The sequence below is a fragment of the Candoia aspera genome, chromosome 7, assembly GCF_035149785.1.
Source record: "Candoia aspera isolate rCanAsp1 chromosome 7, rCanAsp1.hap2, whole genome shotgun sequence".
Classification (NCBI taxonomy): Eukaryota; Metazoa; Chordata; class Lepidosauria; order Squamata; family Boidae; genus Candoia; species Candoia aspera.
Window position 1 is genome coordinate 71871191 of NC_086159.1, and position 17561 is coordinate 71888751.

The 17561-nt window shown below is 38.3% G+C and overlaps 1 protein-coding gene across 2 annotated transcripts in view; it reads left to right on the plus strand.

The window, feature by feature from the left end:
* LOC134500729 (platelet glycoprotein 4-like) overlaps nt 1–17561 on the plus strand; it is a 461190-nt gene that overhangs the window by 21730 nt on the left and 421899 nt on the right. Inside the window, exons 3-13 of one of the 2 annotated variants that reach the window (XM_063308096.1) lie at nt 3490–3650; nt 5215–5359; nt 6673–6855; nt 8315–8406; nt 9926–9972; nt 11500–11569; nt 12384–12571; nt 13021–13139; nt 13623–13696; nt 16536–16590; nt 17246–17410. In XM_063308096.1, coding sequence (XP_063164166.1) covers nt 3490–3650; nt 5215–5359; nt 6673–6855; nt 8315–8406; nt 9926–9972; nt 11500–11569; nt 12384–12571; nt 13021–13139; nt 13623–13696; nt 16536–16590; nt 17246–17410 — 1299 coding nt within the window. Of the gene's footprint in view, nt 1–3489; nt 3651–5214; nt 5360–6643; nt 6856–8314; nt 8407–9925; nt 9973–11499; nt 11570–12383; nt 12572–13020; nt 13140–13622; nt 13697–16535; nt 16591–17245; nt 17411–17561 lie in introns of those variants that run through there. The other variant, XR_010068291.1, reaches the window with a different exon arrangement.

A 17561-nucleotide genomic window follows, 5' to 3' on the forward strand; every position in this document is an offset into this window, starting at 1 on the left:
GCATATCTCCCCCTATCACTCTTGCCTTTTGCTTTCCTTCTTTCTTGGGCTACTTCTAGTGTCTCAGCAGACAGCCATTTTGCCTTCTTGGTTTTCTCTTTCTTTGGGATGTATTTTGTTGCTGCCTCCTGAACAATGTTGCGAACTTCTGTCCATAGTTCTTCCGGGACCCTATCTACTAAGTCCAGTCCCTTAAATCTATTCTTCACCTCTACTGCATATTCCTTAGGAATATTAGTGAGCTCATATCTAGCTGATCTGTGGGTCTTCCCTAATCTCTTTAGTCTGATCCTAAATTGTGCAATAAGAGTTCATGATTGGAACTACAGTCAGCTCCAGGCCTTGTTTTTACCGACTGTATAGATGTCCGCCACCTTTGGCTGCAAAGGATGTAGTCAATCTGATTTTGGTGTTATTCATCTGGGGAAGTCCATGTATAAAGCCGTCTCTTAGGTTGCTGGAAGAGAGTGTTTGTTATGCACATTGAGTTTTCGTGGCAAAATTCTATCAGCCTGCTTCGTTTTGTTCTCCCAGGCCATGCTTACCTGTAATTCCAGGTGTCATTTGACTGCCCACCTTAGCATTTCAGTCTCCTGTGATGAAAATAACATCTCTTTTAGGTGTGTTGTCCAGTAGGTGCTGCAGATCCTCATAGAACTGCTCTACTTCAGCTTCTTCAGCATCTGTGGTTGGGACGTATATTTGGATCACTGTGATGTTAGATGGCTTGCCCTGAATTCGAATTGAGATCTTTCTATCGTTTTTTGGATTGTATCCAAGCACTGCTTTAGCCACTTGACTATTAATTATGAAGGCTACTCCATTTCTTCTGTGGTCCTCTTGTCCACAGTAGTAGATCTGGTGGTCATTTGATGTGAAGTGGCCCATTCCAGTCCATTTCAGTTCACTGATGCCCAGAATGTCTATCTTTAATCTTGACATCTCATCAATAACCACATCCAATTTGCCCTGGCTCATAGATCTTACATTCCAGGTTCCAATGGTGTGTTGATCCTTAGAACATCGGATTTGCCGTTCACCACCAGCACCGTCGGCCGCTAGCCATCCTTTTGGCTTTGAGCTAGCTGCATCATCACGTCTGGGGCTAGTTGAACTCATCCTCTGTTCCTCCCCAGTAGCATTTTGACCATCTTCCAACCTGGGGGTCTCATCTTCCAATGGTATACCGACATATCTCTGGTTGTACTGATCCATTTAGTTTTCATGGCAAGAATACTGGGGTGGGTTGCCATTACGTTTCCCAGGGATCACATTTAGTCTGACCTCTCTGTTGTGACCTTCCCATCTTGGGTGGCCCTTCACGGTTTAGCTCATGGCATCATTGAGGTGCTCAAGCTCCAGCACCACAACAAGGTAACAATCCTTTGCTGAAGACTGACATCTGACATCCTGCAAATTATTGGAATGGTTCTAGAGAAGCCCGGCAGCTTTGCTTAATTCAGTTTGTGATGACTAGAAAGTTTTGCAATGCAATTGGTAGTTCCTACATTTTTGTAAACAGTATTATCTAGATATCCTGCCTGGAATTTCTCCATTTAAGATTTCAGAGCTCTAGGTTCTGTTATGTCTTTCCCTTTTCCAGGAGAATTATTTCAATCAGCCCCTTGTGAATAACAAATTATCATGAGAGTGTCATGGTATGCTGATAACCCTTTTAAACACCATGCCTTTGGTGTAAGTTTGGACTAAGAGGTCATATGTAGAGACAATGAATGCTATCATTTGATGCTGTTTGCAGAAGTAATTATAAAGACATGCTACAACTCCGAAGAAACTTCTTGCTTCTGCAACAGCTGATGTAGCATCATTTAGGACTAAATTGAAACTGTGGGCAGCACAGTAGATATATTGTTTGTAGCTCTCTGTTGTTGAGCTGTAATTCTACCTTGGATATTAGTATACAGCCCACTTGTAGGTGAAGTTCCATCATAGCCTTTGTGTTGTAGTTGACGTGTCCAACCCATTACTTACAATGCTGCTTAAATGGCATATGTCAATCTAGCCATTAACTGATATTCTTCTTCCAAAATGCCCCCCGCTCAACTGTTGTATCCTTATGCTGAGAAATTCACCAACATTGCTATCAATAGATACATAATGAACCACCTGGCTCAGCTGGACTTTCTTGCCAATAGCTAGGGTGGTAATATATTGTCATAAAGAAAAAATGAGCTTGCTTTATATCTTTCATGATCCCATCCCCAAAAGAGTTAGAAATAAAGCCAGTTAGTTCATTTGGTATATCAGGCCTGTCCTCACTCAACGACCTGTCCAGCACAGCTTATATCTGGCAACAAGTGTGATAATTAAGGCAAAAAATCTCAAGGGAATCCACCTTAGTACACACTCAGTACACATCCTCTGTGATCTCTGAGGAGCAGGTTAGAGACAGCCAGGATCACTGTGACATTGAGAATTCAATCAAACATTTGTACAAGGCTTATTAGATTCTTTCCCAATGCATTCTGTAGCTGTCATTGGTATCTGAAGCTTCATGAGTCAGAATGTTGCTTTAAGTGAGCCCAACCACTCATACAATCCCTAATTGAAAAAAAGCCTGCATGCCCAGTAAAGTTGGAGAGCAGCAGAACCATTCTTGTTGACTTGTACCCCAGCCTTGCTTGTGAAAATCAACAAAATATGTGGTACTATCCCATTGATAGTAATTAAATACTCTTTATCAGCACTTAAGAATTCACTGAAATGAGAGGCCCTGAGGGCATTAGACTGCTGTCAGTTGGTCTCTTGGTCCATTTCCTGCTCAAGACATACACTCTGTTTTGGTCAATAATAATCAATGATCAAAATAATTCTCTATGGCTCAAAAGATTTCTTTGGTCTGTAGGAACATCTTGAGGGCCTGCTCAGTATTTTATTTTGTTTCTGATCAAAAACAATTTTGATCATTTTGCTAATTTTGATTCCAATTAAGGTAGATTGTAGCATGATTAGTATAGCCTAGACCCAACCAAACTCTATTCGTCTCAGGAACAGGACATAAGTTGTCTGAAATGCCACTCAAAAAATGCTGCTCAAACTTTTTTAGTCTACATATTCATTATTAAAAACAAAATGAGTTTGATGCACACACTACTATTTAGAACTCAAAATTCATGATTACAGGATTTTAACAGTTGTAGCTGTAATTTGGCTACATTCTCTGAAGAACAAAGTAACCAGTCTAGTTGATGTCAATGAAGTGCACTGATTTTTTTTTATTTCCCTAGATGCTTGCTTAGGTTTTTGAAGAAAAAAAATTACTTTCTACCCTTCCTGAACCTAAATATTGCTGTGAAGTGAAAATGATATTCAGCTCAGATTTTACTAATCAATAAAAATTGATGGGTTTTCCAGGAAACATTATCTGAGCCACATGTCTTTTAAACAAATAAGGTCCAAAAATATGTCTATTCATAGAGGCTTGGAAAAAATATTTAAATGCTAAAATGTTGTTATTCCCTTCTACAGGAAGCAGTCATTGAAAATGGTACAGTTTCCTATGAGAACTGGGTTGTTCCTGGGAGTCCAGTCTACAGACAGTTTTGGTTATTTGATGTACAAAACCCAGAGGATGTGATGGAGAATGGTTCTAATCCAATACTTCAGCAGAAAGGCCCTTACACTTACAAGTAGGTCAAGACATGAGAATGTCTTGGGTACCTGGAAGAGGGATTAGAGAGCAAACACAGGTATTCATTGAGTTGGGACAGGAGATTGACTCTTACCACCTGTGCACTGCAAGAATCCAAAATGGAATATCCTTAACAGATGAGGGTCCATAATTGCTTGAACACATTCAGTGAAGGAGCTGACCACCTCTCTGGGTAATTGGTTCAACTGTGGAACTGCTTGGGAAGATTTTCTAAATGTTCATCCAGAATCTGCCTTTCATAACTGAAGCCCCATTTTTCTGTGATAGAGAACTAATAGTGGCTCACTTCAGTTGTGTGTATTCAGGGACATGTAATGTTGGGACTCCAAATACTCATCGTTTTACAGAAATGATTTTTATATATCAACCATGGATGACTGAAATGAATCATGGCTTCAATTTACTGATATATGTATGTCTGTAAATTTTGTATGTTTTTGTTTCTCTTTTTTTGAGCTGGTTTTCTTTAATAATTTTGTGCATTTTTCTTTTTTCTCCATTTTTTGTATTTAGTTAATAAAAAGTAATTTAAAAATAATGCTTAACACACTATTTTTCTCCTCTTCTTCCTGTGGTTCACAGGCTCCCCTTACCTTAGTCTTTATATACTTAACAAATGGCCCTGACCTACAATCTGGAAACATTTAGTAACTGGTTGCTGCCCACTATATTTTTTCTTCCCTCTTATCAGTCCTTCAGTCATAAAGACGATTTCTGTTTTCTCTCTACAACAAAAAAAAAACTGTTGGTTGCTCAGTTGTGCTTTATGTAGCAGATAGTTGAGCCTCCTGGAAAATACTGTAGTTAGAAAATGGAAGGAAATATTTCCCTTGCTTTTAAATCACATTAGAGGTGAGCACAAATGGATAACTACATCATGAGGCACTAATCCACATGATGCCTGCTTAGTGGCAGGGGATTGTGGGAAGTGTAGTTTCATTCCCAACATCTTGAGGATGCCAGATTACTGGTACTTAGATTGCACTCCAAAACCACTGCTTGCAAATCATGTTTTGAATGCTCTGTTGTTGTCCATGAGCACTACTCTCTATGACCAGTGGGGCTTACTCATCCAGCTTCTGCAAACCAGTATTTTTTTGCCTTGATCTCCATGGGGATATTGTGTATGAGTCTGGCTGTCTTGGCCCAGTGTAAACTTTTTGCCTTGCATTGAATTGTATCCTCAGGCTCTTAACAATAGCGAACTTCTTTCAAGTGTGTCTCTCTGTGTGTCTGTGTTTGTGTGGTTTGCTCTTCCTGATGGATATCTCTAGAACTATCAAAATGAAACAAAAGCTGAACCATCTACTTTGGGCTGGGGGAGTGGTATGCTTTTCATCAGGATTCACAGAGTGGGTAATACAAAACATACTGAAAGAGGTTCTAAATGTGGATATTTGTGTGTTGTGGAGGGGAAGGGAAAGGAATAAAAGTATTTGATGGTCAAATTTCCATTTGTCTGCTGGCAGAGTGCCAGCTCTAGTTACTTCTGGTTTTTGTTCAATGCTTAACAACTGAAGTGGAATTTCTTGTTTTTCAAGGATGCGATATAGACCCAAAGAAAACATCACTGAACACGAAAATGACACTCTGTCCTACTTCCTGCCAAATATTGTTCTCTTTCAACCTGATATGTCAGTTGGGCCAGAAAATGACACAGTCACCACAGTCAACCTTGCTATTGTGGTAAGCAAGCCCTCCGATAAGATTTATAACATCTGAATATTAAGTTGTAATAATAAATCAGTAAACAATTGGGTTTGGGGATTGTCAATACTGTGTAATGATGTTCTCTCTTATCCATTCCTTCAATGTTGTGGATGAATGAAATAGAGTCTTCAGCTGAAACAATCTACTAAATTGGTCCATTTGGCTCCAACAGACTTCCTTGCTTTGTTCCACAAACATTTTGTGGTTGTATTACCCTGGCCATGCTTTTTAGCTTCAGCATCTTTTCCATTTAAATCTTTGGAGACAGAGGAGGTTTCTCAAATCCCTTGTCCATTCTATACTTGGCTACTTTGGTGAGATGACTAACAAGGGTTCCAATTATTACTGCTTGGTAGCATCTCTAGAGGCATCCAGACCTATGGAGTTTGTGAGTTTTCAGTAGAGCATATTGCCCAAACCTCTTGGGGCCTGATATAAAGAATGATTTAGCCTTTGTTTGTATCCAATTCTTGAAACAATACTGCTTAAATATATGTGTGTGTGTGTGTGTGTGTGTGTGTGTATATATGTACAGTATATGCATATACTATCTCAGAAATATGATATCAGACTTAGTCTAGTGAAGTCTATGTTTTATGTGTTGATGAATTAAAATGACATCATTCCTTCTAAAAACTCTGACACTGGAAAATTTGGGTCCCTTTGGGGGAGATGGGCAGTGATAAAATTTGATAAATAAATAAAATAAATAATGAATACATCTAAAATTAATACATTTTAATTATTTCCCCTTCTGATGTCCCAGCTAATCTTTGACTTTTTGGCCAATAGGGAGAGAAGCTGGGAGATGTAGTTCAGCAAAACCTGGAAATCCATATATTGCTAATTCTTATCTTACCGTATCATTTCTCGATCTTAAATTTCATCAAAATGAGACATCATCTACCTGTAAATTTGATATTAGTCTCTTGTTGCTATTGTTGTCCACTTTCTCATCTTCTGACTTTCGACCTGACATTATTATTTTATTTCCAGAAACTTAAAACTAATTTTATCTTCTGTATCCTACAAAAGGAATGGTCAAGACTGTTTGTTATGATGGTGAAGATACACATCCTCTGCAAAAACATTTATCATTGAACTGTGATGCGTGTCTCATTATATTGATACTAATGCAGTTCTTCAACATGCACCAGGGTTCAAAACCTTAAAATATTCTGTGATTTGATCACAAAAACGATTTAATTCAAGCCTGTTATGAAAGGTTTTTGTTGGTTTTCATCCCAGTATCAAAGTTTAGGTTTCAGACATATTTTTATTTGCTGCAGGCTGCATCTGCTAAGTTTACAACTGGACTAGTTCTGGCAATGATGGATCTCTGGATGAAATCATCAAAATCAAAATTCCTCCAAACTAGAACTGTGAAAGAAATACTTTGGGGCTACGAAGATCCCTTCCTGAAAAGAATTCCAATGGTAAAAATTAATAAAGTTGTTGGAGTATTCTATCCTGTAAGTATGAAATCAAAGGGAACATTAATCACTTGTGGTGTGATTCTAAGAAAAACATGTATGCTGATATATTAAATGCATCCTTAAAATTCAGAAAGTTCAAAACATTAAAATTAGGGTAGCATTTGGCATATATTAGCATGACTTATCAAACACAACAGATTTTTATTCTACACAGAAAAAGCATTGCTGATAGCAATCTACTCCATCAGGTGTTAGAAATAAAGGACATAGCAACAAATGGGATTTTAATCAGGGTATAAAGTACTTTCCTTATCTTGTTTCCCTTCATCAGGTGATAGCACCAGTCTGATCTAGAAAGCTAAGCAGAGTCAGTCCTGGATAATAGTTGGATGGGGAAAACAACTGGGAAGATCTACTTTATAGACAATATTATTTTATCATCTTCTTTGAAAATATTTTTTTTGTCACAGATGAGTCCATATAAGTCAGCAGCTTGACTCAGAGATGTTTTGACTATCTCATTTCACAGCAGAGAAGTGAGGCCTAGGCCCAAATTATTTTTGGTCTGCACAAGTGTCTTTCATGGGTGTTCAGAATTTTTTTTTCCATTTTTTTCTCCCTGGGAATTTGGACATCTGAATTATCTAACATTCTCTCAGAATGAAAGGATTGCCTTTTGTATTTCCCATTTTCCTGCAACTCATTGTTTTCATATTTTTATATGTTTTGATATATATTCCTATATATATTCCTAGTTCATAATTATTTACATGCTTATGTTGCTAATGTATCTTGATACTGTTATGGGTGTGATTGTATTATGAGTGGGAAGGGAGATGTTTTAATATTGTTTTTTGTCAATATGCAAGAAAAGTGGGAGGGTGGGATTAGAAATTAAAGCTGTGGCAAATTTTACATGATCAACATCCAGAATATAATATTAGAAATTCTATTTATTCCAAAAATGACAAAGCTAGTCCAAAGGCAGGAGGAAAAGAAAATGAAATAATCATGTAGGAGGAAGATGTACCATTAATGTCCATAAACTATCTGAGTCCTTGTCATAGAACAGAAGTTAAAATAATGGTCACTTCCATATGACCATGTTGAGGTTACTGGGGATTTATCTGAAGTTGATTTGGGTTATTTTTAAAACACATGAATGCTTGGTCTAAAGCTGACTCAGGATAGATATAGATATAGATGATATAGATATAGATATAGATATATATTATCATCAATATATATATAATTATTTCCTTGTCACTATTTTCTAGTTTGAATTTTAGCAAAACCATATTTCAAACATGAAGATCTCTATGACTTAAGTACAAGAAAAAACTGTTGTCTCCTAAAAATAAAAATGGTAGACATTATTTTTTGTTTTTGTAGAGCAGCCTTCAGGAGACTTTCAAATAGAAAGAATCCATCTTGATAATCAAGCCTGTTTCTATCACAAATTAATTTTATGTTCCCTCTCTTTCCTTCATTCAAGTACAATGAAACACTTGATGGCCCTTACAGAATTTACAGTGGGAAAGATGATATAAGCAAGAAAGGAATTATCTTCACTTTTAATAATAGCAGGTATAATATAATAGATGTATTTATTTTTTTCAGAAATTGCAATAGTTTAGCAATCAGTTTTCTTTTGTGAATTCTTGCAGTATCTGCTTTCTTAGATAGATAAGATTTCCCAATGCAGTTGCACAATATTCAGGCATAGAAAGGTGTGCTGGTTATCATGTTGTACTGAAGACCAATAGTTTTTATTGGTTGTTATGACCAGATTTGGAGTCTGAATGGTTGACATTAGGTTTCAAAACCTTGCTTTATCATAAAGCAAATATAGAGTTGCTATTACTCAGCTTGGTCTCCCTTGCAAGATATCTACATATGCTTATTAAAATTCTTGGGCAGAGGGAAGAATACAGAGAAGATAAAGGTTGACCCTTATGGATCAGTAGCATTCTATGAGAGTTGTTAGGTTCTTGCATAAAATAACTTTCTTGTCACCACGGGGCCAATCCTAAGAAGATGATCTTTCACTTGAGCCATAGAGTCAAGTCCTTAGTATAAATCAGGGAATATTGCATTTTTAGTAGAGCTTATGTGCCATCCCAACACAGAGACATGGGCAGATTAGTCTTCCTCTTATTAGAACTGGAAGCCCATCCAAACCCATTTCGGCAGATCCAAGTGGGTTTGGATGGGCTTCCAGGTCCAGTAAAAGGAAGACAGGGTGACCAAGTTCACACGACACTATCCCTTTCCTTAACTGACTCACTCCCATCTGCCAGCTGTATGAGACACTGATGGCTAAATCAGCCAGGAACAACCCACTTTCTAAGTCATGTTGGGAGTCTGTAACTTTCCTTCAAATGCTGGGGGTGGGGGATGATTAAAAATCCACAGCGATGCAATCAGGGTTGACACCCCTTTAGACAGAGTTGGTGAACTGTACCAACCTCCTCCCTTATTTTCCATTTTGTCTCTCTTCCCAGTATGAGTGTAGGGAGGAAAGGAAAGGTCAGAAGAGATGGAGTCCCAGAGAAGTCCCATTTTTCTAAAGCCTTTTTAGAACTTCATCTGTGTGCAGCATCATTAACAAGGGGAAATTGATTTAGCCTGAAACAGACTTGGGGTGTTTGGAGCTGAAACAAACATCCTGTGGGTTAGTATTTGGAGATAAGTGATTTTGTTGGGGTCTTCTTCCAATACTCAAACCCTCATTTCCTGTTGGATCCACCTAGGAGAGTCATGTGATCACAGCCAATGAGATTTCAGTGTATGTCATATAAATACTGTACCGCTCTCCTGCTTCTTCACTCCTCTCTAGCAAAACAGGAGGCTGTGGTTACTTTGCACAATGCTTTATACACACCCCTCTAATGCTAACATATATTCTTATACCTTTCTCAATTCCTTCTTGTGGGGAATATGGTTACAAAAACCCTTGAGAATAGAATATCTACTCTGCCCCTGAAGTTATTTAATTCCCACACTTTCCTTAGATTCAGAATGCAATTGTTTAGCCAAGAAAACTGCAAGGCATCATCTGACCTGCAGTTGTTGTTGTTGTTATTATTATTTTCTATTTTTAAAGGACTATTAAATACTGGCCAAGCTATTGTGGTATGGTGAATGGCACTGGTAAGTGTGTAAATGGAACATTATTGAATTTCTATTTCTGTGTAGAGCACACAGATAAATTTTGGCATGTATTATAAGTATGCAAGGTTGGAACTGATGTCTAGTTGGAAAGACCCCAAAATAATGAACAGGAAAAGACAGGAAAATTGTGGCGGGGGGGAGCGAGTGAGCTAGGTATTACTTATGGGTCTGTGCAATCTCTGGCTAAATCAGTAAGCTAAATAAATCACAGTGGGAATGAGTAACATTTGAGGGGATTGAGGGGGCACCTACAGTGGAGGCAAATGCTATGATTTTTGTCAGATGTTGGGATACAAGAATATAAGGATGGGGCTTTTTTAATGACATCACCATGCAAATGTCTTTATTTGGTATTGCATAGTTTGCAGGAAATGCACTTGACACACTTAATGGGGTTTTGTGGGTGGGAGCAAGGACTTCCATGAGTGGCGTGATAAGACAAAGAGGTTAGAGATATACCCTTTATGTGAACAATGCTAGGCTGTTCATTGTTAGTGTATTGTGTCAACAGCTGTAATGTTTCCTACCTCAACACATCAAAAAACAATGCTGCTGCTCCTGCCTTTTGCTCCATCAAAATTGAGTGTTGAGGCTGGAAGAAGCTTTGAAGTTTGGGGGAAAAAGAAAGATGGATAGATTTCAGGGACAAGTCCCCAAGTTTGAACTAGAAAATAAAGTTCCATTTGTTAGAAATTTTTTTTTAAAAAAAGTTGCACTTGCTGCACTAAAAATTAAGTGACATGCTTGGAGGGACAGGTTTGAAAACGAAAGAAGGAAAGAAATATTAAGTTCAGGGTCCAGTTCAAACCTGTCCTGCCAAATGTTCCATTTGGGTGGGAGGTCATGAGGTCTAGTCTGCCCTTTGACACAAACACAGCCGGGTGACTTTGGCCCAGTTACGTTCTCTCTCAGTCCTAGGAAAAACATGCTGGCAAACCACTTACAAAATGTTGGAAAACTGCAAGGCCTTGTCTATGTAGTCTCCAGGTATCAGGATTGACTTGAGGGACCATAACAACAATTTACAGTTCAATATCCCAGCTCTCAGATATCTGAGTTAGCATTGCAAGGTTTTGAGAGATGGAATCATCATTTCACCAAGGACTCAATAAGTAGCGGCCTTTCTTTAAATGGTAATCTGTCTCCCAAGTACCTTATTCTCTTCTCTCATGTGGCGTCCATAGCTACTGCTTGATAAATGGTCTTCCAGGTTGAAACTATTTACAAGTTAAAATTTGCCTTGCAAGTTTTAGGTGTGTAAACTGCTGTAAAGCATTACCTGGATGTTGTAAGAAGGAGAAGAAATGCTTTATTTTCCTTAGTTCTGGAATACCTGCCTTAGCCTCTGATAGCCCAATAGTTAGAACTGGACAGCTGAGCTAGATGAACAGGAATCACAGTCAGAGCCAGCCTCAGTTGTAAAGGCATGCTTTGAATTCGGACGCAAGTTTTTTGTATGAGCTGGGAGGCTCACCATTCATATGATGTTCTGATTTTTACTCACAGATGGGGCATCGTTCGCCCCTTTTGTCAAGAGGAGTGAAGTGCTGAGTTTCTTTTCCTCAGATATTTGCAGGTAAAGATCTTGAACAACTGGTTTCATTCTTTGATTCAGAAATAATAGAATTTTGAAAATCAACAACATTCGACCAGCAGGCCGGCAGAGTTAGTTGGGCTGGACTGCTAAATTTAACCGTAGAGATTGGCAGATTCTCTATTAAAACTGTCACTCAAGATCTAGTTTACCCCCAAACTGTTAACATGCAGAGACCTTTACCACGTCAATACCATGCCCATTATATTGGAAACCAGTTGTGTTCTATGCAAAACCCAAGATTTCAAGGCCTTCCGAGAGTATGATGTTAGTCATCTTTGTTCTTATATGTGTCATGAGTAAGGATGGCGAGCAAGGGGCTCCCACCCAGACTGTCAAGCGCATGCGTAGCACTGAGGAACTGTTCAGCCATTCAAAGAGACACAGATCGGGACCGCCTTAACCTTTGGGGTTTATATGGCTGGGTTTTCCCACGCTTCCTCAGTTTGTTAGGATTCTTGTTAAGTACTACTAATAAATATTAGAGACCAAGTCATTGTCTCAGTGTGTTTCCTGGTAATCAGGACAATATGGCTTTTTAGAACTTGTGCATCCCAAAAAGAATGACTGGCTCTGCTGCTGCCTTGGTGAGATCCCAATCACTCCTACCTCACCTAAGTGTCATGGTGGAGGCTAAGCTGACTGTTGATTCCCTCATTTTGATAAAGAAATGAGATCAAAGATGATCAACACATGCTTGGAGAAATGTGATTGATGACTTCAAGATTGGGAGATCTTGTTCCTCATGGTGCATGATCCTTCATAGGTGCTGCTTCATATTACTTTTATTCTATAGGTCACTCTATGGAACATATGATAGTGACCAGACAGTGAAAGACATCCTACTTTATCGCTTCATTATCCCGCCATCGGCTTTTGCTTCACCTCTTTCTAATCCTGATAATAAGTGCTTCTGCTTGAAAGAGGAGGCAAGTCAGAGGTGTATATTTAGTGGAATTATGGATATCAGCCCTTGCAAAGAAGGTAACAGAAGCAAAAATGGGAGGGTTGGGAAGGCTTAATTAAAACTGAAATTATATCAAAACATGAATCTTGGCTGTACCATTTGTGACTTTTGGCTGCATCAAAATCAGCTTGACATTGCATGTTCAGTGAGTGTTCCATAACCATTTTGGCCACAGGTTGAACATCAGAGTTGATACAAAAGGGAGTAATGCATTTAGTAGGAACCTTTCAGCTACAAAATAGTCAACAAGTTTTAGCTGGGAGTGGCTGTTGCTGTGCTGGAGCTGCTCCCCCCAGAATTCAGTAAGGACCATTAGGTAGACCAGACCCAGGAAATCAACTCCACAGAAAGGCTAAATCTTGCAGGTCTTTTATCTCACCTCCATTTTTATACTTCAGGCATCAAGTGACATGGAACTTCATAATCTGAATTGTAAATTGCCTTCATTTCCCTTTTATTTCTACAGAAAAACCAGTCATCATCTCCTTGCCCCATTTCCTGCATGGGAGTAAGGTCCTTTTTCAATTTGTTGAAGGAATGAAGCCAAATGTGGAAGAGCATACAACCTTTCTGGATGTGGAACCTGTAAGTGACTCCAAGTTGTACCAGCTCCGAGACTGTAATATAAACCAAATCCATACGCAGACTGTCTCTGTCATAGAATGTGATCCTTGGAGTTAATTTTTGGATTTGTGCACCAAAGTGAAAATTTTTCTCCTACTTCATTGTCCACAGATTGGACGAAGAATTTCAAGAGCCCATCAGCCTGTACTTAGAGAGGGTTGGGTTTGATTTTTCCTGCTTATTCTGAGCACATTTTAAAAGTGAGACACCAATCTTGAAAGCAAACATTAATCTCTAAATTAATGAATATCATCCAGTGTAAGAAATTGCAAGTAAATCACTGAAACAAGTAATGAAGTTAGTTATGGGTACTGAGAATCAACCTTGTCCAATGCTGGTGAAAGCCCTTTCAAACTCAGCACCTGAATGCATTTTTCCTCCTTAATTCTGCTAATCTGTGAATGTTTCCCCCCCACAATGCTCACTGTATTTGTTTTGTTTTAGAACACAGGATTTACCCTGCACTTTGCCAAAAAATTACAGATTAATCTATTAGTGAAACCGAATGCAAAAATCACGTAAGTCTTGGCTGCTATTATTTTCTGTTGGGGAAAAGTTGGCCAATGGTTTGATTGTTCTGCAATCTTTGCTTATCAGGAGAACTGGCTTATGGGCAGCAGCATCTTGGGCAGGGGGCAAAATCTGCAAGATGACAGCCATGACATCTGCATTGAAGCTGCATCTCTTTCATAACTGCATGCTGTAGACACCACATAATATGCTTTATAAATTGGGCCTGACTCAGATTTCGGTACATATTCTCTACTCAATCAACATCTTATGGATATGGTGGAAATTGTACCCAATTTCTGAGTAGATGCTTTTGCACTTTTCTGATGTAGTGGTGCAACCAAAGTGACATTGGCTGCAATATCCTGTCTTGTTCTCCATCCTATCCTTTGCCCTTACTTTTCATTTTCCACAAAAAATCACTAGTCCTGTAATCTAAAGAAATCTTAGATATCCTTACTGTAGCATAATAGCAACCATTAGTTTAAATGAATTTAGGGTACTGAATGAATCCCTCTATGTTAACGTTGGGTAGCAGTGATATAGGAAGATGACTAGTGGCAATGGCAAAGGCATCAATTCATATTAGGTGGAAGAAAACAATGGTAAACTACTACTATGTTTTTACCATAAAAACACATGGATCAAAAATATAGTTTAATTTATTATTTATGTCTACTGACCATATTGGGATAGAAAATATAGAATGATTGATAATACTGTACCAGATGATAGGCCCCTCAGGTCAGATGGTACTCAACGTGCTTCTGAGGAAGAATTGAGGATCTTTCAGAGTACTAATAGTGTTTATGAAGTGGCTAGATTAAAGCCTTCAAGGTGCCTAGTTGCTTATGTTGCCATGTAAGAAAAGAAAATCTGAAGCTGTGAAAAGATAATTACAGTGGGAGTATGGAACATAAGATACATGAACATGGGAAAGTTCAACACAATGAAAGATAAATGAATTGATTACACATCAACATGTTAGGTATCATCAAACTGAAATGGACTGAACTTGCACACTGTTTTTTATTCAGGACACGAAAAATGGTATTGCTTTCCTAGTTTGGAGTCACACAGACTCTGATTTTAATAAGATAATGATATTCATTCATTCATTCATTCATTCATTTAATGAATTCATTTAGAGGCTGCATGACTCTAGGCTGTTTACAAATAAAACATTAAAAATTGAAAAATAGACAAAAATTAAGAGTAGAGGTGGCAAGGATAACAAAAATGGATGGGAATGAAAGTAAAGATTTGACACTGTAAATAAAATTAAATAGCTAGGAAGAATATAGTAAGGATAGTACTTAGGTATAATGCACTCAGCGACTGAATACTATCAATTGGACTTCACAGAGGACTCTTTAATATGATTAACCAATGTTATGGTTAATCAATGTTATCAGTAATTAGAGCATTACTGATGCAGCTGGTTGGAAACTGGAATGCCAAAGTTGGAAATAGTAAGGAGGAAAAAGTAGTTGGACTGATTGGCCTAGGAAGCCAAAATTTAACAGAATGACTTTTTTGACAATTCAACCATTTTTTATTGCTAACATATTCTTCCAATGACCAAAACAATGGATATATACATGGATGTTACTCAATGGAGTACATAGAAAGCATATTAACTATATTATTGGTACAAGGTAGTGAAGAGCTCAGTTATAACAATAAAGACAGCGGCTGTCTGTGGAACTGATCATGAAATGCTCATGTGCAAGTTCCGGGTCAAGCTAAAGTGAAAGAAGAAAGCCAATGATACCAACTTGAGCACAGAAGGAGAACAACAGGAATTGCTTTGAACTCTTGAATGTCACTAATAGGGAACCAGAGGAACTGTGGAATAAAATCAGAGAACTTAAGAATGAATATGAAAAGAGACTGCCAAAGACCAAGAAATGGAAGAAAGCAAATTGGATGTCAGAACAAAGAGTGGAAATTGCCCAAAAGAGAAGAGGAGTCAGAGTGATCCAGAGTTCTCATTAGAAGTACAAGTAACCAAGTCCAAATTATCCTCTTTTGGGTGCAGTATGCAATGACCCAGCTCCATTGAGAACTCAATAATGCTATGGAAGGAAAAAGGAGAGGAGCAACATGGATGGGCTTGATTACATGGGGGATGGGCTTGATTACATGGGTGATGGGTACATCACTGAAAAACCTGAAGGACCAAGTTAGACAAGATATCCTAGAGAAAATCTCTCTACATTATGTTGCTGCTAAGAGATGGTACTGACTCAGTTAACTGTAGGAATAAAAATATTCAGCCCCAAGGTGAGCTGTGGCCTTCAGGTCTCCTGTTATTGTAGCCCATGAAGACTTTTCTGAACAATCTGATAAGACAGATGGGAAACAAGTGAAAGTGGTTATCTGTTGGCATTAAAATCAATGGAAAAATCAAATCTCCCGGACTCACTCCCATGAGTCACTGCCATCCACATTTGAGATAAGGCCTTATCCACTTTGATGCCCTCATCCTCAATTCCAAAAATATGTGTGCTCAGCCACCAAAAAGTTAGCCATCCTTGCTCTATTTTTCATATTTTGAAGATGCCACCAGCCTTTTGCTCAAAGGTGATGATCTAAGTGAACGTAGACATTTCTAACCAGGTTGGGGTTGGAGGAAGACCCAAGTAGAAACATGCACAAGGATGTTTCCTTTCCTTTCCTTTCTCCACAAGGAAAGTTTCAACAGGCTTTGAGAAAACTAGTACAAAACTCAAAAGAATGTGGTAGCCATTTCTTGCATTCTCAGAAGATAGCTGGCCAGAACTGAGTTATCCTAATCTTGCTGTTTTTGTTTTCCTTTTCCTTTTTATTTATTTTTCCCTGCAGAGCACTAAAAAATATTAAGCATGAGTTTATCTTTCCTATTCTGTGGCTGAATGAGGTTAGTAGGTTTCTTTTTTTAATTGTTTTTCTCCTCCCTTTTAGTATTTAGTGTGACTCTTCATGCCAATCAGGGAGATGTTGCCCTGCTCTCTTCTTGTCCTTGTGCTAAGTTAGTAACTGCAGGCATGGAATGTGAAGATAAAACACTTGATCATTCTGGCAACATAGTGACAGGTTTTCCGCTTGTTAATATCCAGTGGGAGGGGGCACATTTTTGAAAATCCAGGGCTGCAGAAGTGCTTCTCCTTCTCCCCCCAACAAAAAAAAAAAAGCATTTTAAATGTGGCTACAGAATTGTAGTATTTTGCATGACAGGAGAGGCACATTATTGGACACATGGGGAGTAATAGCGCTCATGATCCATGAATCTTTTTTATTAAACCAGATGTAAGGCAAGTCCAGACCTCAGTACCTTGCTGTGTTGGTCCTTCTATCTCTGCTGCTTTTCCATTTGGTGACAGAATATCAGTTTGTTCTTTGCAATAGTTTTCTTTCCTGCTGCAGTTGTATATACCATTTTATGCAAAATTGTGCAAACTGCAAGATAGTACTTATTTTGGGATGGAGAACCTCAAATCTTTTGCTCAGTGTTCAGTCCTGTATTGATGCTGGAATGATGCTGCAAGCTCTCTCTTTTTTCTTTCTTCTTCCAGACGGCTATTATCAGTGATGAAAAAGCAGGAGTTTTCCGATCAAAAGTGACCAGCAAAATCAAGATGTTGCACCTCATTCAAATGTTGCTAATTATCATTGGTTCCCTAATGTTCCTGGGATTCCTGATTGCATTTTTCATATGCAAAGGAAAGAGTCCCAAATAAGTAAGTGGGGTTTGCAATTTAGATCAGTAATTAATTAATTAATTCAGAAGTCCACCCAGCTCCACCAGATTCTGTGTGGCATACAAGATTAAAAATAGTGAGAAGCAAGAACAACATGAAAAGACAATGGATGTCCAGGCAAACACCTCAA